The 18,882-nt window shown below is 51.7% G+C and overlaps 1 protein-coding gene across 5 annotated transcripts in view; it reads left to right on the top strand.

Annotated features, from left to right (window-relative positions):
* ACTN1 (actinin alpha 1) overlaps window positions 1–18,882 on the top strand; it is a 98,085-nt gene that overhangs the window by 36,391 nt on the left and 42,812 nt on the right. For all 5 annotated transcript variants that reach the window (XM_005211979.3, XM_005211978.4, XM_005211976.3 and 2 more), the window contains 1 exon segment: window positions 18,202–18,316. In XM_005211979.3, coding sequence (XP_005212036.1) covers window positions 18,202–18,316 — 115 coding nt within the window.

Raw genomic sequence — 18,882 nt, 5'->3', positions numbered from 1 at the left:
CTGGGGAGCTCCGTGCTCCTGCAGTCTGCTGGCTCCTGGCTCCCTGCTCCTCTCTTCCTGCATCAGCCTGAGTGTCCATTTCTCAGTGGCTTCAGCAGCCTTCATCCCTTCCCCTGGGGCCATTTATATTTTCTTTCCCCTGCTTGGGTGACACGACCTTCCTGGCCATCCCTGACCCCACACGTGCAGTGGGTGCCACGCATCTCGGTTTGCACCTGTTGTCCGGATGTAATTATTAACAGCCTCTCCCTTTGTTTTCAAGTGCCCCGGTTTTGCTGATAAACTTTATGGTCCCCCTCCACACTTACAGTCTCTTCATCTAATTAAAATTCCTCAGCTCTAAAAATTCACTTACTTCCTCAGAGCAGTGGTCAGAGACACACAGACAAATAGACAGACAGACACACACACACCCTGGACCAGGTTGTTGTCGTTTAGTTGCTCAGTCGTGTCTGACTCTTGTGACCCTATGGACTGTAGCCCACCAGGCTCCCCTGTCCATGGCATTTCCCAGAATACTGGAGTGGGTTGCCATTTCCTCCTCCAGGAGATCTTCCTGACCCAGGGATCAAACCCATGTCTCCTGCATTGCAGGTGGATTCTTTATTGCTGAGCCAATGGGGAGCCCCTGGACTTAGGGGCTCATTTTAGCCTCGTATCTTCCATAACTTTTTCTCTATGCATTGAAGCTTGGTTTGCAAATATATATTCATTTATATGAGTCTTTGATTAACATTTGTCATCCTTCTTAGACCAGAGTCTTCTTGATTTAGGGACTATGTCTTTACTTGGTCCATAGTGGGACCCCCAGTTCCTGATCATGCTCAGTAAGAATTTATTGAATGAGTGAGTGAATGGATGGATGATGAATGAACCTGGCTCCAGCTGACTGGCAGAGGGAGCCTGGGGCCTGGATGGTTCAGGAGCATCTGCAAGGGCCTGCCTTGAGGGAGGCTGCTGACATTGGGCCAATCCAAGCCTAAACAAGCCGGTTGTCCACACCCTGGCATACACATCCCCTGACTTGGCTGCCCCTATAATTATTCATGGCCTTTCTCAATGGGCTTTGTGTTCAGGAAGCCAAAAGAGACAAGAGTTCAAACCCTTTTCCCACCTCCCCAAAACTGAGACCTAGGAGAAAGAGCTGCCCGGCCCATTCTGCATCTCTAGGGAGCCACAAGATCCAGAACCTTCTCTCGTGGCTGGACGTGAGCTCTGGCGTGATTCTCATCCAGTGTCCTGGGCTGCCTTCCCCGAGACAGGCCCAGGGACTGCCTGGGGACAGCCGTATACATGCTCGTGTGGTTCTCGGCAGACCCGAGACTGGTGCTGGCCGAGTCCTCATTGTTCTCCAGCCTGAGTGAAGAACCTGGAAGGGCCTCAGTCCCCCGCAGAATGGAAAAGGCTCAGGCACTGGCATCCTACAGAGCCCAGTTCCGATCTCAGCTCTGCCTCTCACTAGCTGTGTGACAGGGAAGGTTGTTGAATGCTGCTGACCCTCGCTTTGCTCCCCTAGCATAGGGTTGTTGAGTAGGTTTGCTGAGATAGCGTGTGCCTCACTGAGTGGCAATAATAGTGCACATCTTTGAGCAACTCTGAAACCGTATTCAGTCTCTCCTCCCCTCCTCTAGGGGCTCCCAGAGGTCCACTTTGCCTCCATTGTCCCCTCCTTAAATTTGAGGGCTTAGTGCTGTCCTTTCCTCTAGAACAAGGTTTGGGGGAGGCTGCCTCTCTCATGCCTTGCACACTTTCTGAGCAGAAGTCCGGAGGTGGGAGACAGTGGGTGTGGATCTCGCAGCTCCCTGGAGGCTATGCACACACTCACCTGCAGACAATAGCCCCGGTCCCGCCTTCTCCCAGCAGTCAGTTGGGTGGGCCTGGCCAGATCTGCTCTTCCTCCCACCCTTCCAGAGATGTGGAAGTTTCCACAGACATTTCGGTTCCTCAGTCTCCCCTCCCCGTTCCTGATCCCCCTGCTGCCCTGTCCCTTGAGCCGGGCTGGCCACACTGAGGTGTTGGCCGGCCGCCTGGCCAGCAAGCCTGCTGTGCGGGGCTGCCCACATGCTGGGTCACGGCTGGGAGGGTGGAGATGGCTTTGGGCTACGTCCACCTGGGCCTGGGTGGGGTTTTTCACGGCCCAAAAGTTGCCCATGATTTCTTAATAAAGGGGTTTGAGGGTTTCTGTGCTGCTTTACGGAGGGTCTTCCCAGGTGGTTCTAGTGGTAAAGAGCTCTCTTGCCAATGCAAGAGACATAAGAGATACAACTTTGATTCCTGGGTCAGGAGGATCCCCCAGAGGAGGGCGTGATAACCCACTCCAGTAATTCTTGCCTGGAGAATCCCGTGGACAGAGGAGCCTGGTGGGCTATAGTCCATGGGGTTGCAAGGAGTCGGACACGACTGAAGTGACTTTGCACACACGCACTTGCGTGCTGCTTTATAATGTGCTGTGTCTGTATTTTGGGAGAAGAAACTTTATTTTCCTGGACATTGGGTGAAAAGATTGACTTCATTAGGCCCCTCGACTCATGGCCCACTTGCGGGTCCATCCATGCAAGGCCACTGCATAAAACATGTCACGTTTTACCCTAAAATCTCCCTGCGATGGTCCTGCCGTTGGTCCCCCACCCCTCCCCTTCCAACACAGATGACAGAATGATGCATGTTCTCCCAAGGACCCCCGTGTTCACTGCGTGAGAATTTCTTCTAGAGATTTCCTGGGTGGATTGTTGGGCAGGTACGTGTTGCACTGCATAGCGTAGCAGTGGCTTGCTCTCCAGTATGGCTGCACAGCCCACCCTCCAAGCCAGGCACGAGGGCTCCGGGATTCCTCAACCATAGTGGTATTTGGGGTGATCACCTCTAATTGTTTGCCGGTCTCTTGCGGGTTAAAGGCGAATTATTGTTTTATATGCAACTGAGGAGGAATTCTTAAAGTGCCAAGCCTTCTGTTCCCTTCCTCCATTCAGTGTTCCTGAAACCAGAAACTTCCTCTTCGGTATGGAGTGATTGCAGAAAGCTCCGACTCCCCAGGGAGTGGCGGTTTATAGACGGTCTGTTAATGCTTCATCCTCCCCACCCCCACCCAGAGTGCACATCACTGGCGTGGTTCCTTGTGGCTTGCAATGCTTGTGCAGCTGCTGGGTTCTCAGCTTGTACCCCCTGCCACCTGCTTTCTGCTTAGGGCATCTCTGGTACCCTGAAGGCTCTGGGTTCCCTGGAGCTTTGAACTTTCTTTTGGGAGGTTGTTTCTACTTACATTCGGTGTGAGGGCATGTGGTAGTCCCTTGGGAGGGAGGTGTGGGTTTGTGGGCTGAGGTTGTCTTACTGATCATATGTCCTTGATTGGGTCAGGGAGCCCAGGGCCAGGGATTACTGGGGCACAGTGCTGGCTGGTGCGTGCTGGCCCAGACTCAGGCACACACCGGGCACCCGGGCAACCTCTGTAACCCTTGGATGGTCCAGGTGACCATCTAGAACACATAGGCAATTCCATGGACCCTGAGCATTTTCTATTATCTCACTCCTTTCTGTGAGTATCTGTATTTTAGTTCTTGTATTTAAACAGGGAACTCTAGATATTATTAACAACTTAGCATGTGCTAGGCTTTTTGCAAGGGCTTCCCAAGTGCACAGTGGTAAAGAACCTGCCTGCCAGTGTAGAAGGCACAAGAGATACGGGTTCAGTCCCTGGGTTGGGAAGATCCCATGGAGGGAGGGCCTGGCAACTCACTCCAGTATTCTTGCCTGGAGAATCCCATGGACAGAGGAGCCTGGTGGGCTACAGTCTATAGGGTCGCAAAGAGACAGACACGACTGAGTGACTGAGTGCACTCACACAAGCTTTTTGCAAATGTTAGCTCATGGAAACCCCTTAACAGCCCAGGGAGAAAGACTGAGGCTCAAAAAGGGCAAGAATTTGCTCAGGTCTCAGCGTTAGTAAGTGGCAGACCCAGACCAAATCCAAGTCTTCTGCCCCCTTACGCATCCTCTTAAGCATGAAGCCCATGGTCCCTAGTGTGGTCTCCAGGCCAGCAGCAGCAGCGCCAGGTGGATTGTTGTGGGAAATGCAGTTTCTCCACCTGTCCGTTAACTATGGAAGCAGAAGTCTGGAGGGATGCGTAAATCTGCTCTAGCGAGCCCTCCAGGTGATTCTAATGCATGTTCAAGTTTGAGAACCACTGCATGGAGCTACTCTGCTCCACATTTTTCCGTTTGTTTGCTGCCCTGCTCTTGTGTCATTGAGCCGATCGGTGTAAGCTCAGACTTTGGGCCTTGGCCTCTCTTCGGTGGTTTCCTGCTCACTGGAAGAGGTTCAGTGGCTATCTATATTGGGTCTGGGGTCTCTGGGAACCCCTCCCAAGTCCCTGAAAGCATTGGGCAGAGCTGATGCCCCCGCTGCCTCCAGCTCCAAGCCTCTGGAGGTCAGAGTTCCTGACCCTGTGCCAAAGGAGATGCCTTGAGAGGGCAGGGGTCCCAGGGGTGAACTGTGGGACAGGCCAGAACAGAAGCTCCAGTCCAGCGGGTTATTCAGGGACACAGAGAAGAGACTTGGGAAATTTTTTGATCCAAGCAGTGTCTCTTTCTTTTCTGCAAATTTGTAATAAGTGGTTTGGCATCTCCAGAGGCTCCCCCTTGAGGGGCTTGGAGCCCGGGCAGAATCTTTGTTCCCAGTAAGCAAAGCTAGCACACTCATTAGAAATGACCCTGGCGAGAGAGGGGTCGCTAACTGTACTGCATTTTACTTTTTGAGCCCCCACCATCAGTCCAGTACTGTGCTCTTTAATTCTTATCACAACTCTAGGACGGGGTGGATTGATTATTCCCATTTCATGGATGCGACTATCAAGGCTTCAGGCTGTAAAGTTGAGAGTCACAGCTCAACCACACAGAGGAGTCAGGTTAGATGCTTGAGGTGGCCAGACCACAGATTCCCATATTTTATGAATACCAAGCAGGGCTTGAGCCTTGTCATGTGGGGAAGTTCTCTATGGAATTGAGTGGCCCGTGGCTCTCAGCCTCGTGCCAGGAAAACCAAATGACCTCACATGTGAATGGCTTTTCCTTCTTTGGGGAAGGAATGTGCAGGCCATTCCTGTGAGTTGCAGCCCACGTGGCCTATGTGCTGTCAGACCCGCAAGGGCCAGACTCGGACTCCAGACGTGGGGGAGGTGTCACAGGCAGGCCCACCCTTGGCTTGGCAGTGGGGAGCAGGCTGTTCTCGACTTGGGCTCCCCACCGGATGTGAAGTGTGCCCAGGAAGAGCCAACAGGCCTTTCATGGCTAAGCAGGTATCCTGGAGCGTGACCTGCTCTTTGGAGTCACCACTCTCTGGGGGAAGCAACAACAAGACCAGTGGGGGCTAAAGCCCGCAGCTCAGGCCTGGCCCAAGTGCCACACATGGGCCCAGGGCGAGCCCAGGCCTCCCCCCTTGGAATCTTGGTCTCAGTTGCCTCAGTGCCTAGAGAGGACAGGGGTCTGGGGCCTGCCTTTGAGACTGGTTCCTTGCCAGTGGGCCAAATGGGTTTTTAAAAGACTTAGTGGGGTCTTGGAATATTTTCATTAAAAAAAAAAATAGTTTTGTTGATATATATAATTCACATACCATACAGTTCACCCATTTAAAATGTATAATTTAATTTTTTTAGCATATTCAGATATGTGCAACCATTACTGCAGTCAATTTTAGATCATTTTCATCACCTCCAAAAGAAACCCCACCCCCCTTAGCTATCACCGACCCCCAGCCCTAAGCTACCACTACTCTATGTCTGCCTCTTGTAGATACATTTTTGGTTTTTTAACATCCAGGGAGCACTTAGTCTGCGTCAGACACTGAGCTAAGCCTTCTGTGTTAGCTCACACAACCCTCTTTTAGAACAGCTGCACGGAATAAGCTTTTTTTTTGGTCTTTGTCTGAAATGGCAACCCACTCCAGTATTCTTGCCTTGAAAATCCCACCAATGGAGGAGGTTGGTGCAGGCTACTATCCATGGGGTCGCAAAGATTCGGGCACGACTGAGCGACTTCACTTCACTTCTTCACTTCACTTACTGATGTGAAGACTGAGGCTCCGCAAGTCCAGGATCTCAGAGCCCGTAGTGACAGAGCCTGCTGATGGCTGGACCATTGCTGAGGCTCTTTCTTCCTGGGAGAGGCCAGCTGTGGATGGTGGGGGCAGTTGACACTCATTGGCCTGGAGCTGGGAGGGAAACCCTTGTTGCTTCACTGGGATCACACGCCACCTGACTTAAAATGGTCCTGAAATCTCTCAGCAGCCCCAGGTTCAGTCGGCACCTGCAGGAAGGCCCTGGGCTGTCTTCCAGGGGCCTCGGTGGGAAGAGGGGCCTGGAACACTTGGAGGGGCTGGGAGCTCTCTTCTCTCCAACCAGGACACGGTTATTAGGTCACATCACCTCCTAGATGAGCCATTTGGCCCCCTGTGCCCTGGTCTTGTGGCCTTGGCCACCCTCCCGTCATCTGGTGATGTCTCCCCAAGTGGGCTGGAGGTGGACATAAGCCAGAAACACGGGCCCCTGCTCCTCCGCCTCCTGTTCTCCTCACCCTGGCCAGAGGCTGGTCTTGGGGTTTCCTCTTTAGCTGGAGAGATATTACAGACCTCTTTCTTCCTAACTTGTAGAGCTCTGTGAATGATTAACTTTGATCAAATAGAAAGGGAATGGGAAGCGAGAGCAGCAGGAAGCAGACACTGATGGGACTCCCGTCCCATCCTCACGCCTGGCTGTTCTGCCTCCATGGCCTTCACCTGAGAACAGCCCTGCACATCGTGATGTTCTGTATCCCCATTTGTCAGACAAAGCAACTGAGGCCACGGCCGGTTCATTAAAGCCACACAGCCACTGAGGGACAAAGGCCTGGCTGGTTTAACATTGTTTAAAGCCTCTGTTGTGAACAGAGCACCAGACTGTCTTTAAGTACAGGAGGTCTAATGTGGTCCTTTTTCATGCTGTGCTAGGCTGTCATAGGTCTTGTTATCCCCATCTTACAGATGGGCATCCTGAGGCTGGGATTGAGAATTTTGTCCGGAGAGACACAGCTAATGAAAGGTGTAGGTGGAGACCTGGCTCAGTCCAGTTACAGAGTCCAGCTCCGTTGGGAGCCTCCAGCCACCTGCCTCTGAATTTCCGGTTCCCCAGCATTCACTCGACTTGGGGGGAGAGCGGGTGGGGAGGTGCCCTCTCAGAGCAGAGGAAACCGCCCGGCGTTCAGCACCACTCCCAGGATGGGTGGAGAGCAAACAGACCTGGGTGGAGATGTTCTTGGGGACTCTGCTTTTCATCGTGAGTGAAGCAGCTGACAGCTTGCTTTGAAAGGCTGGCAGCCAGCCCTTGATAAGTTAACCAGATACTCCTGTTTATGTTACCAGAACCCTGGGCATTGAGATCACTGCTGGCAGGCCTTTGCTTGGACAGCCCACCCAGTGCCCATGCCCTGGCCAGACTGGCCATGTGTGGGGGTCAGAAGGAGAGAGAACTCTCCCTGGCAGGTCCCCAGTGACCTCCCCCGGGGCCAGCAGATGCTGCAAAGACCTCGGCCCTGAGTTCTCAAGGTGCCCTGGCCTGATGCTTGAACATGGCGGCCAGGAGTGGCAGAGGAGGTGGGCTCTGCCTGGCAGCCCTGGCAAGGCCCCCGCCCAGAGGGGTGCGGCGGGTTGGGAGGCTGCTGAACTAATATCTCAGGTGATGAGCCCTAGAGCCTAGACCAGGGTCCTGGTGCCCTCCTCCAGGGAGGAGAAAACCATCCGATGAGAAGCCAGCTTGTATGGGAAGCCCTGCACCACCTTCAAGAGGCTTAGAAGCTTGTTTGGGCTTTTCTGGGCTGCTGGGCCAGGGGTTTCTCCTCTTAATTTCCTGACAGTTTGCTGTCTGACTATCGAGGTGGACATGTGGGTATGATTGCTGCTTTATCTTCATGTCCTGGTCCCTAATTCTGACTTTCCTTATAATATTTTACACTGATAAGGCACGTTAGAGTTTTTCACAACCTTTTCTCTGTATTCTTACTAATTCTTTTAAATAGGTGGAATAATTTTTCCTTTATCAACACTTTTTTTATTTGGAAGCGTGTGTTTTCTCTCTGATCATTCAGGAGCACTGACCCCACCCCAGTGCCATTCTAAGTCCTCCTAGAGAAACCGGAAGTTCCCTCTGTCCCATCCCTGAGGTCCGACTTACCAGATAAATGTACACACTTCCAGACAGGCTTTTCTTATATTTGCATAGTTTAAAAAAAAAAACAGACAGATGACTGCACATGGTATAAAATTCAGAAGAAACAAAAGAGTATTCTGTGAAAAGCAAACGCCACGCCCTCCCCTGTCAGGAGCCTCCTGCCTCCCCTCCCTGGAGGCAGCTGCTAGGCCAGGCCCTGTGTGTCCTTCCAGGGATATTCTGGCACGAAGCTTTTAGGGACTATCCAGTGAAATAATAACAGGTATCTTGTTGTGAGGGGTAGGCAATCTTGAGACCGAAACGCTGATCATGCATTGAGTCACTGAGATGAAACTGCCCCCTTGGACTTGACTGGTATTGGCCTCTCTGAAAAGGGGCAGAACCCATCCATTGTGATCAGCCTTACACGGGAACAGAAGACGTCTGATGTGCTCTCCTTGGTTATGGTTTTAACGCTCGCGTGTTACAATGGGACAAGTTGCCAGGCTCTGACCTGCAGGGTCTGAGGGATGCTTTTGAGGTTACATAGGTGGAAAGCGTTGGGGTGGCTTATACCAGGCTACACTTATGCCTGGCTGAACCAGGGCAGGGTGCAGGTTTCCTAACCCCTGTGCCTGGAACAGTAACTCCCCCGTAGTGAGCCGGGGGCTGGTGTTGAGTGTCAGGATCCCAGGGGAGTGGGAGGATATGCCTGGGAGAGATGTGGTCAGCACGTGAGTCTGGGGCCTGGCAGCTGGTGAGGTAGGTACTGCTGTCTCCCACTCGCTGAGCCAGTCTTGATTGGCTGCAGGGGGGGTATCTAGTTTACCCTGCTGCAGGACCAGTGGACAGGTCAGCCAGTAATGGACAGCCTGGACTAAGAGGAGTGAGTGCTGGCAGGCAGAAGGCCAGGGAGGAGATGGGGACCGCCAACCACATTTGCAGACAGATGGGCAAGGAGAAAGAAAAGGCGCCGGCAATTCAGCTACAGGAACACGAGCTCTGCTGGCATTGGGATTTTGTTTCCATCATTTTCTCTCATTCATGTGATCGCACATAGTTTTAAGCCTGTGGTGCATACAGTCTTGTATCCTGCTTTTTTGTTACTTACATGTCAGCCTTTTCCCGTAATAGTTAGTTTCAGAAGCCATCATTTTGGCCATCTAATGTTCCATTAAGTGGATGAACCATAATTTACTTAACTAATATTTTATTAATAGAATTTGGGGCTATTTCTGATTTTTTTCCTCTTAAGTAATGCTGGCAAGGATGTTTTTGTCCCCACGGCCCTCCTCTTTCTTGAGTGATATTTACCCAGGAGAGCGTCCCAGCTTTGGGCTCAGAGTCTTGCCCATTCTAGCTCCCCTTGGCGAGGTGCCTGCCACCAGAGATGTGCCCCGCATCGGCCTGCCCACCGTGACGTGTTGTGGCTTTGCCCTTTAATGGGAATTTGCCCTTTAATGGGAATTAGCAGAAAGTCGCTTTTGCAGATGTTATAAATGAAGATTGGCACCTTGGTTTGGGTTCACACAGCATGGCAGTGTGTGTACATGAATGTGTGGGGCACACCTGTTGTGATCCCTGGTGACAGGTATGGGTCCCTGATCGAGCCCAGATGAGAAGAGCCCCTGTGGCCACTCACAGGATGGACCTTGAGTTTTTGATTGCAGATTCCCAGATGGCTGATGCCGGCAGCGGTCTGCGAGGAATGTTGACCCTGCTGGGCGCAGCTGTCTGCTGAGTGTGTGTGTTAACACACACGTTCCCGTATGGTAACTCTGTTGTTAGGAGACCTAGAAAGGTTTCACGTTTTCCTACAGTGGAACCAGGGACCTGCCTGTATCTTTTGAGGGGGCTTCGGAATGTCTTACTTTTATATTGTCCTGCTACTGCTAAGTCAATTCAGTCATGTCCGACTCTATGCAACCCCATAGACGGCAGCCCACCAGGCTCCCCCGTCCCTGGGATTCTCCAGGCAAGAACACTGGAGTGGGTTGCCATTTCCTTCTCCAATGCATGAAAGTGAAAAGTGAAAGTGAAGTCGCTCAGTTGTGTCCGACTCTTAGCGACCCCATGGACTGCAGCCTTCCAGGCTCCTCTGTCCATGGGATTTTCCAGGCAAGAGTACTGGAGTGGGTGCCATTGCCTTCTCCGTTATATTGTCCTAGCGTTAAAAAATTCTAAAAGTCCAGATTTCTGGCTCCTCTTCATTCGAGGTCTGTCACCTGAGGACCCATGTTCCCTTGTGGAGCCAAGGAGAGAAGCCTCCTGTCTCCTCACTGCGCCTGCCCTGGTCCTGAAGCTGTGCTCTGATTGCCACTTACCAGCTTGCAACCAGGCCTTGGTGCCCATGCTGCTCTCCTGAGTAGAAACCCAACGGAGAGCCCAAGAGGGCCTTTGTTTCAAGACGAATCCTTGAGTACACATGGAGGAGGCGAGGTCTCACCAGTCCCACTTTTCTTACACTTGCCCATTGTGCTTTTATTAAACCTCTTTGTGCCTTAGTCTCCTCATCTGTAAAATGGGGAGAGTAACAGCATCTGCCTCATAATGTTGTCATGAAGATTGAGTTAAAAGGGCTATGCAGAAGGGGATCCAGCACAGAGCGAGTGCTCAACAGATGTTAGATGCTGCTGTTATTATTATTAATGGCATATGTGTCTGTTTCCTCTAGACTAGATTCTCAGCCAAGGTGTGTTTTTTGGTTATCGCAGCTTGAGGTGAGGGATGTTCCCTGCATGTCGTGGGAAGGTCCAGGAATGCTGCTAAACATCCCATGATGTATGGGACAGGCCCCAAACCCTGAACAAAGTAGTAGCCGACCCAAAATATCAATGGTCTTGAGCTTGAGAAACTCCGCTCAGACATTGCAGCGTGTAGTCTTGGTCCAGTTGAACTCTTCAAACACATCTCTGAACCAACTTTTCAAGGGCTGCTTTGCACTCTTGAAGAATCAATATTATAAGGGACCTACTTAGCTCAGCCCTGAGGGGGTGCTTGGTTGAGTCCTCTCTCAGCACCTTCACCAAGCACATGCCTTTGTTGGGTAACACATCCAGCACTTGGTCTGTCCTTTATTACATTGAGCTCTGGTCTTCCTGTTCTTCATCCTCGTAACAACAGCTCCCATTTATCGAGCCTTATGTGTGGGTGATTGTGCTTAGCACTTGCTGCGTGTTGCTGCACTGATCTACAGCACCCTTCCAGGCGTATTCTATTATTATACCCATTTTACAGATGTGGGGGTTGAGGGTTGGAGAATTAAAGTCATTTGCCCGGGGTTACTCGGTCAGAGGTGGGATTAGAACTAGGTCAGTCTTGCTGTAGAACACACGTTCCTCGCCGTTGCTGCCTGCCTTGTTCTCCCCAGGGCTGCACCCAGCACGTTTATTTGCTTGTCCATAGGAGGGTCTTTCAAATATTTGGATGAGCCCCTGAGTCCACTCTTCTCTCTTCCTGGTCAGGAGCCCCACTTCCCAGAGTTCTCCTCAAAGACATATGTTTCTGATCTGCTCACCATCCAGAATATTCTTCCATCTCTGGACAAGCAGCTGCCTGCCTCGGGACTCCCCTTTCCTCTCTCCATTATGCTACCCGCAGAGAGGCAGCCCGCCCCACGCCAGCTCTCCTGATGGTCCATCAACTCAAGACGCTGTCTGCCAGTGCTGACCGGAGTCTCTCGGGGTGGTGTTTTCACTTCACAGTGATGAGTTTCCCATGACATGCCACAAGATTCAGTTCGCCTGTCTGCCCTTGGTTCTGCTGTTCCCTTCCAGCACCCCACCCACACCTGAAGTCCCCATGGTCGTGGTGGAGCAGAAAGCATGTGGGGCTGGGACTCAGGAGGCCAGGTTGTGAACATACCCCAGCTGTGTGGCTTAGGAAAAATCACTCACCCTCTCTGGTCCACGTGCCCCAGTTGTAAAGTGAGGGTTTGGCTCTGATGTGCCAAGCATGTCTTCCAGCTCTAACGTTCTTTGATGGCATGTGTTGAATAGCATGAACTTGTAATAATTATCTCTAATTATTGTGGTAACAGTAATGAGAGGTAATTACGGAGCAGCCCCTGTGTTCCAGACCTTCTTTTCAGTGTTTCTCAGGAAATTCTCCACTAATCCCGTGCTGTCATTACTCCATTTTACAGACAAGCGCCTTGAGGCAGAGCCACTTGAGTCGCTTGCCTGAGGTTATCACGTGGCTAGAAATGGATGAGCTGGGGTTTACCTTGTCTTCTTCAGAGTAATCGAATCCTTCCCCTCTCTTGGATTCCTGCTCTGTGAAGTGATTTGTATTTTCAGTTAAAAAAAAAATTTTTTGGCCGCACTGTGTGGCTTATGGGGTCTTAGTTTCCCAACCAGAGATTGATCCCATGCCCTCAGCAGTGAAAGCGCGGAGTCCCTCCAGGGGTCCGCTCTGTGGATCTTAAGCAAGTCCTGTGACCTTCCTGTGCTCGGCATCTTGTGTTTTGCTCCTTGTGTTTCCCTCCTCCCACCAAGGTCACGACCCTAAATACCGCTTGACTTCAAAAGCTCAGCCCCTGACTCATGCTTACGGGGTAATCCTCTGTACCCCAGATCCCAGCTGGCTGTGATTATTCAGACACCTTTTAGAATCTAAAATTTAGCCAGTAATGATGGTAGTGACTACTACGTCATACTTAATATATTTCAAACCACATTAGTATTAATATTATGTTATCATAATTAATAAAAATTAACAACTTAGTATGTTAATATTAGCTTTTCCTGATTCTTTTTTGTGTGTGTGGTAGATACTCTGTATTGTTTAATCTTCATTGCAGTCCTGTCTGGTAGATGCTATTGTTCCCCATTTACAGATGTGAAAACTGAGGCTCAAAAAGGCCTGTGGGGCTAAAGTCACATGCTAGTGCATCTGCTGGGAGGGATTGGGGGCAGGAGGAGAAGGGGACGACAGAGGATGAGATGGCTGGATGGCATCACTGACTCGATGGACGTGAGTCTGAGTGAACTCCGGGAGTTGGTGATGGACAGGGAGGCCTGGCGTGCTGCGATTCATGGGGTTGCAAAGAGTCGGACACGACTGAGCAACTGAACTGAACTGAGTGCATCTGAGCTGGGAAGTAGGGAAAGCATGGTCTCGAAAGCCATTTGCCTTATTTTAAGGAAATGTAGGGAATGTCCTGGCAATGCAGTGGTTAGGACTCAGTGCTTTCATTGCCAGGGGCCTGGGTTTGATCCCTAATCGAGGAACTAAAATCCCACCAGCCACATGACTCGGCCCCACCCCATCCCCTCAGCTGCAACAAAAGGAGATATATGGACAGGATACTTGTTAAAGATGTAAGGGAAAGCCCTTAGAGGATCTCGTGTGAAAGCAGGATTGTGAGACCCAGCAGAGAATGTAGACAGAGATGCTTCTCTCTCCATCATCTCCATGGACCTTGACCAGCTCCTGTGTCCCATACTCCCCCACCCCCCATAGGAGCCGGGCCAGGACCATTTACAGCCTTGAACTACAGTGCTGGATAGTTACCCTCTTTGTTTCCTAAAATCACCTTCATGCCAGATTACACGTGGGCAGATGCTTCCAGGTCAGTGAGAAGCTGAGCAGCAGTTGGGGTCCTCTGCCAGCCCCTCCCTCTCTGTCTAACGTCCTCTGAGGCTGTGCAGTGGGGCTTGAGGTGGGTGAAGGATGAGAAGGGAGTGAGCCCCACTGTAGCTCTGGCTGCCCTTCCACCATGGAGCCCAGGCTCTTTCCCTAAGACCTGAGCTGTCTGTACACCCAAGCTCATTCTACAGCAAAGCAGGTCCCGGTAAAGTCTATCAGCTCCTATCTCCTTTGTCCGAGACAAAGCATGGACCCCCTGAAAGACCTCCTGGAGCAAGGGGAAGCTCGGATGGGGCAGGGGCTGGTTGGGAGTGAGGCAGCAAGATGCCATCTGCCTTTATTTGAAGTCAGGATGGATTGTAACCCTACTAGGGCAGCCCTGCCTGCCACACCGGGGCATCTGGGCTGGAGGCCATGGGGCCAGGATCTCTAGCATGGGCATCGCCTGTGGCTGGTGGCTTTTCCTCCTGTCCAGGGGCGGGTGCCTCCCTCAGTCATAATTTGAGAGCTGGGGCTTCAGGACCAGGGCCTGCCCACGCCAGAGGAGGGTGTCTGTGCGGTGTGCAGGGAGGACCTCACTCCTGACTCTGTTGTCTCCTCTCCCGGGGCCCTGTCAGCCTCCTCTGCTGGGGATCCACAAGGCCACGGTCAAAGTCATAGGCTTTCTGCCCCCACAGCGCACTTTTAGCCCTCTTCCCATAACACATTGGGGCCAGTTCAATAAAAGTTCTCAGACACAAGGTTGGTCATCTTGGGGACACGGTGCATTGCTTGCATGGATGGAACCCGAGCTGGGTGGCTGGAGGAGGGAGGAGAGTGTGGGCTGGGAGCACACAGGGCTGAGTCCTCCGAGGCCCGTCCCTGGGGAGGTTGTGGAAGAGCTAGTTTTCTCCTTCCTCTAATCATTTATTGAGCATGTTCTAAGTGGCAAGCACTTTGTAGATGTTTTCCAGTTAATCCGCCTGATATTTATAAAGTGCCGACGCTACCCCCATTTTGCGGCTAAGGGACCTGTACCTGAGGTTTGCAGGCGAGCCTGCACCTCACGTGGCTGGTGAAGAGTGGACCTGAGTGCTAAACCATATCTGGTTCCCCCAAGTGCATGTTTTTGATCACTGAGTTTCTGTTTCCTCTGTGGCCCGAGCTTCGAGCTGGGCGCTGCTTGCTGGGGAGGCGCTCAGAGACCCCTTCCTGGTAGTCACCCTGTTGGGGTCAGGACGAGGCCTTGGGGTCTTAGCCACGTGTGGCCCCCCGCGGCCTCCGAGGCAGGCCTTTGTGGGAGGGAGTCTGGGCAAACACAGGTGCGTCTCAGCCTCCAGGGCTCTGGGACTGGCTTCTCCAGGAAATGGGGCTGGCTGCTTTCAACAGCACTTTTCCTCTTGCAAAAGCGGTATCTTTTTATCTCTTCCTCCTGCCTCTCACCCCATCCCCTCTCCACGACTGTGTGGTAAACAGTGAGATTTCATGGTCCCCCTAACTGTGAGGGTGCTGGCAATTCCCACCAGGACCCCAGCACCACTGGACCTGAAACTCCATCTGAGCTGCCGGGGTGATCCACTTCCTGCCAAGTCGGCAGAAAACCCCAGGCAGAAGCTGAAGGTGGGCCTGGGAGGGAGATGAGGGGAAGGTACTGTGGAAATGCAAGGTGGTGGTAAATGACCCGCCCTTGTCAACGTAGAGTGTGGTGACATCCTTTGTATATATGGACACATGGCATCTGGGAGAGAACAAGGAACCACAAACAAAATTATACTTATTGTAAAGATTTAAAAATTCTTTAATGTTTTTTTGCATCAAAAAATTTACAGCAAAATGAAAAGAAAAACTAAATAGCTTCTCATCCCCAGCTAGGTTTGCAGTGTCAGCACGAGAGGAAGGGGACCCAGTGAATACTTTTTTTTTTTCCCCCTTTATTAAAATTATTTATTTGGCTTTGCTAAGTCTTAGTTGCAGGATCTTTGATCTCCATTGCAGCATGTGGGATCTAGTTCCCTGACCAGGGATTGAACCTGGGGCCCCCGCATCGGGAGTGTGGAATCTTAGCCGCTGGACCGCCAGGAACGTCCTGTAACCACTCTTTCCTGCCCTGCTGTATCTTCCTTCCTCTGGGCCAGAGGCTTCCTGGGGCCTCAGAGCTGTCAGTCCCTCGCCCTGACACCTTTGAGGTGCGGTTGCATCTTCCTGGATCCTCGCACTTTGTATCGGTTCCTCACTTGCTCCTTCACTCACTCAGTTGTCTCATTTTTACATCCACCGAGTGTCTGTCACACAGGGCAAAGGATTTTTGTTACTTTGCTCAGTGCTGCATCTGTGACTCTGTGCGCTGAGACTCTAGGGTGAACACTTGAGTCCAGGTGTGAAGCTGACCAGCAGCCACCTTGCAGTGGGATTAGAGCAATGATGGAGGAGATGCAGGGTGTCAGGGGCTGACACATCACCCCATGTGGTGGGTGGCTACTCTGAAGGCTTTCTGGAGGAGGTGATCTCTTAGCCCAGTCTTAGAGTGTGAGTTGGCCGAGCCTGATGTAGAGGACACTCCAGGCTGAGGAGTCAGTGTGCATCCCCTGCCCACCTTCAGTCTATATGTCGGGTTCATCAAACTTTGGGACAGCCCACACATCCCTCTTGCCTATCATGGGAGTGGGCTTGCCTGTAGAGTGGAGATGTGTTTGCAGGGAGAGAAAAAGAGTATCCTGTGTTGCTAAGTGCCTAGTGAAATGTGAATGAGGCCTGGACTTTCCTCGTGGTCCAGTGGATAAGAATCCGCCTGCCAGTGCAGGAGACCTGGGTTCGGTCCCTGGTCTCAGAAGATCTCACATGCCTCATGTGCCACAGCTCCTGAGCCCGCTTGCTGCAACTACTGAAGCCTGTGTGCCCTAGAGCTGGCAGTGAGAAGCCCACGCCCCTCAGCTAGGGAGTAGCCCCTGCTCATCACAACTGGAGAATGCCCATGCACAGCAGCGAAGACCTAGCAGAGCCATAAATAAATGTTGGCGGAATGTTGTAACACAGCCTCCTTTCCCCTCCTTGTGTGACTGCTGTCTCCGCTTCTTGCTCCAGGCTCTTCAACTCTTGCTCATAAACCTGCTCAAGCCTTTCTTCTCCCCAGTGCTCACTGGTGTGGCATCCTGCCCTCCTCCTGCCCATTTTTGCCACTTCACTTTGGAGTTTCCCAAGAGGAAGTGGTGGTGGGGGTCATGAGTCTGGTGACCCTTCCAAAGAGGAGGAGGATTTCTAGCGTGGATGCTGCTGTTTTGATGAATAGCTCACTCTCAGCATTGCCACTTGGCGGCGTGAGTGGGGAGAGACCTGGCTGGCCCTGCTGGGGGTGACTGGATGTTGGCTCTTGAGTCCCTATGTAACTGAGATTACCATTTGGTGCAGAGAAGTCTTGAGTCACCAAAGAGTAGTTTGGATCTAAAGCAGGAAAGCTCTTCTCTCTGTTTGTGAGCTGGGGAGAGGCACTTGCCCAGGTTTTGTTTGGATGGGCGAGTGAAATTGAAGCGCACACTTTTTATTTCTTGTATTTGTTGAGCCACCCGCTTCCTTGAGTGAGCCACCAGGAGGTGCTTTTGGCCTGGGACAGCTTGGTTGGTGACCTGCCCGGTCATCTGCTTAAGACAGAATACAGAAGCTTCAAGGTTGCTTTTCTCTCCCCACAGATTAGAAAATTACAGTGATGATGATCTTTCATTTAGTCTCCTTACAGTCCCTTTTTAAAATTCTTGCTCATACTTGTGCAGTTTAAGGTGCCTCCACCTCCCACCCCCAGGATACACACATATACCATGGGGTACTTACCTTTCTCTCTGCTTATCCAGACACTATTCCTCTGAACTCTGTCCCCAGTAAACCTGATTAATGCTCTCCATTAGCTAGCTGCCAAGTGGGCAAGGATTTAATAAATTTATTTACCCTAAGGTGTTAATGAGGCTTAATATTTTACCTCTGGGATACTCCACCTTGTAACTGTGAAGATCGATACTAAGCTTTAAAACCTAAGAGGTAAGCTGGTAAGAACAGAATCATACCACTTCTAAATGTAGGTGGGGATAATGGTTTTGGAAGAAGGTCGGGAGGGTGGACTTTAAAAGGAGGGTGTTCCTTTGTCCATCCCACTGTGCCCACCTGTGCTGCTGGCCCTGCAGGGCGACCCCTCAGCTATTGCCCTGCGATGAGGTAAAGGAGATTGTGTGGGGAAATGATGCTGAGAGGTTTTATGGGCTCTACTGAGGGCTCTTTCTTGCCCTCTTTGACCCCGTCAGATATCTTAACCAACAAGGATGACAACACCAGCCCACTCGGCACCTTGCACAAAACAGCCGGAAAAATGACATGAGGCAACAGGGTCCTGGGGACACAGTGAGGCCCTTGTGAGAGCCTCAGAGACCTTGCGGCTTGTGGGAGAGCCTGACCACTTGCTCGTCTTTCCTTCCTGCAGACGTTTACAGCATGGTGCAACTCCCACCTCCGGAAGGCAGGAACACAGATCGAGAACATCGAGGAGGACTTCCGGGACGGCCTGAAGCTGATGCTACTGCTGGAGGTCATCTCAGGTGAGCTGGACCATGGTCTTGGGAGTGCCGGGGCAAAGGTGATGCCAGACGGGCAGGGTCACCAGGGTGTAGGATCAGACATTGCCCACTGGGCTCTGCCCCTTTGGAAATGCTGCCCCGACACCTCTGCTTCTGCTCCATCTTTGGTTGGGGCTAGCTTTGGAGCTTTTGAAAAAGTGGGAGATAGCGTGTGATTTCAGACCCTGAGACTGAGTTTGGGCTTGGCTCTGCTGCTGACCCTCTGTGTGTCCTTGGACAAGTCACTGCCTTTCTGCCTCAGCATCCTCATTTGCATACAGAGCGGTCTGAAGGTTGGTCTCTGGGGTCTCTTCTCCTCCAAGGCTAAAATTCTTTGGTCAGGAAAGCAACCACATCTGACTGTCTCCAAATGCTGGCTCCTCTGCTGCCTGTCCACCTATATCAAGGTGATCCTAGTTCCTTATCCAGTCCCCAGTTTGGGATTTGGATGTCCAGATATCTGGAGGGACAGCTCCTCTCTCCAATGCCTGACTCCACTTTCTTATAAATACCTTTCCTCCACCATCCCTTAAGGGTTGGAGGTCCTT

This window comes from Bos taurus, chromosome 10 (genome assembly GCF_002263795.3).
Source record: "Bos taurus isolate L1 Dominette 01449 registration number 42190680 breed Hereford chromosome 10, ARS-UCD2.0, whole genome shotgun sequence".
NCBI lineage: Eukaryota > Metazoa > Chordata > Mammalia > Artiodactyla > Bovidae > Bos > Bos taurus.
The sequence above is the reverse complement of the archived record's forward strand: the minus strand, read 5'-3'. Positions and strand labels throughout refer to the sequence as shown.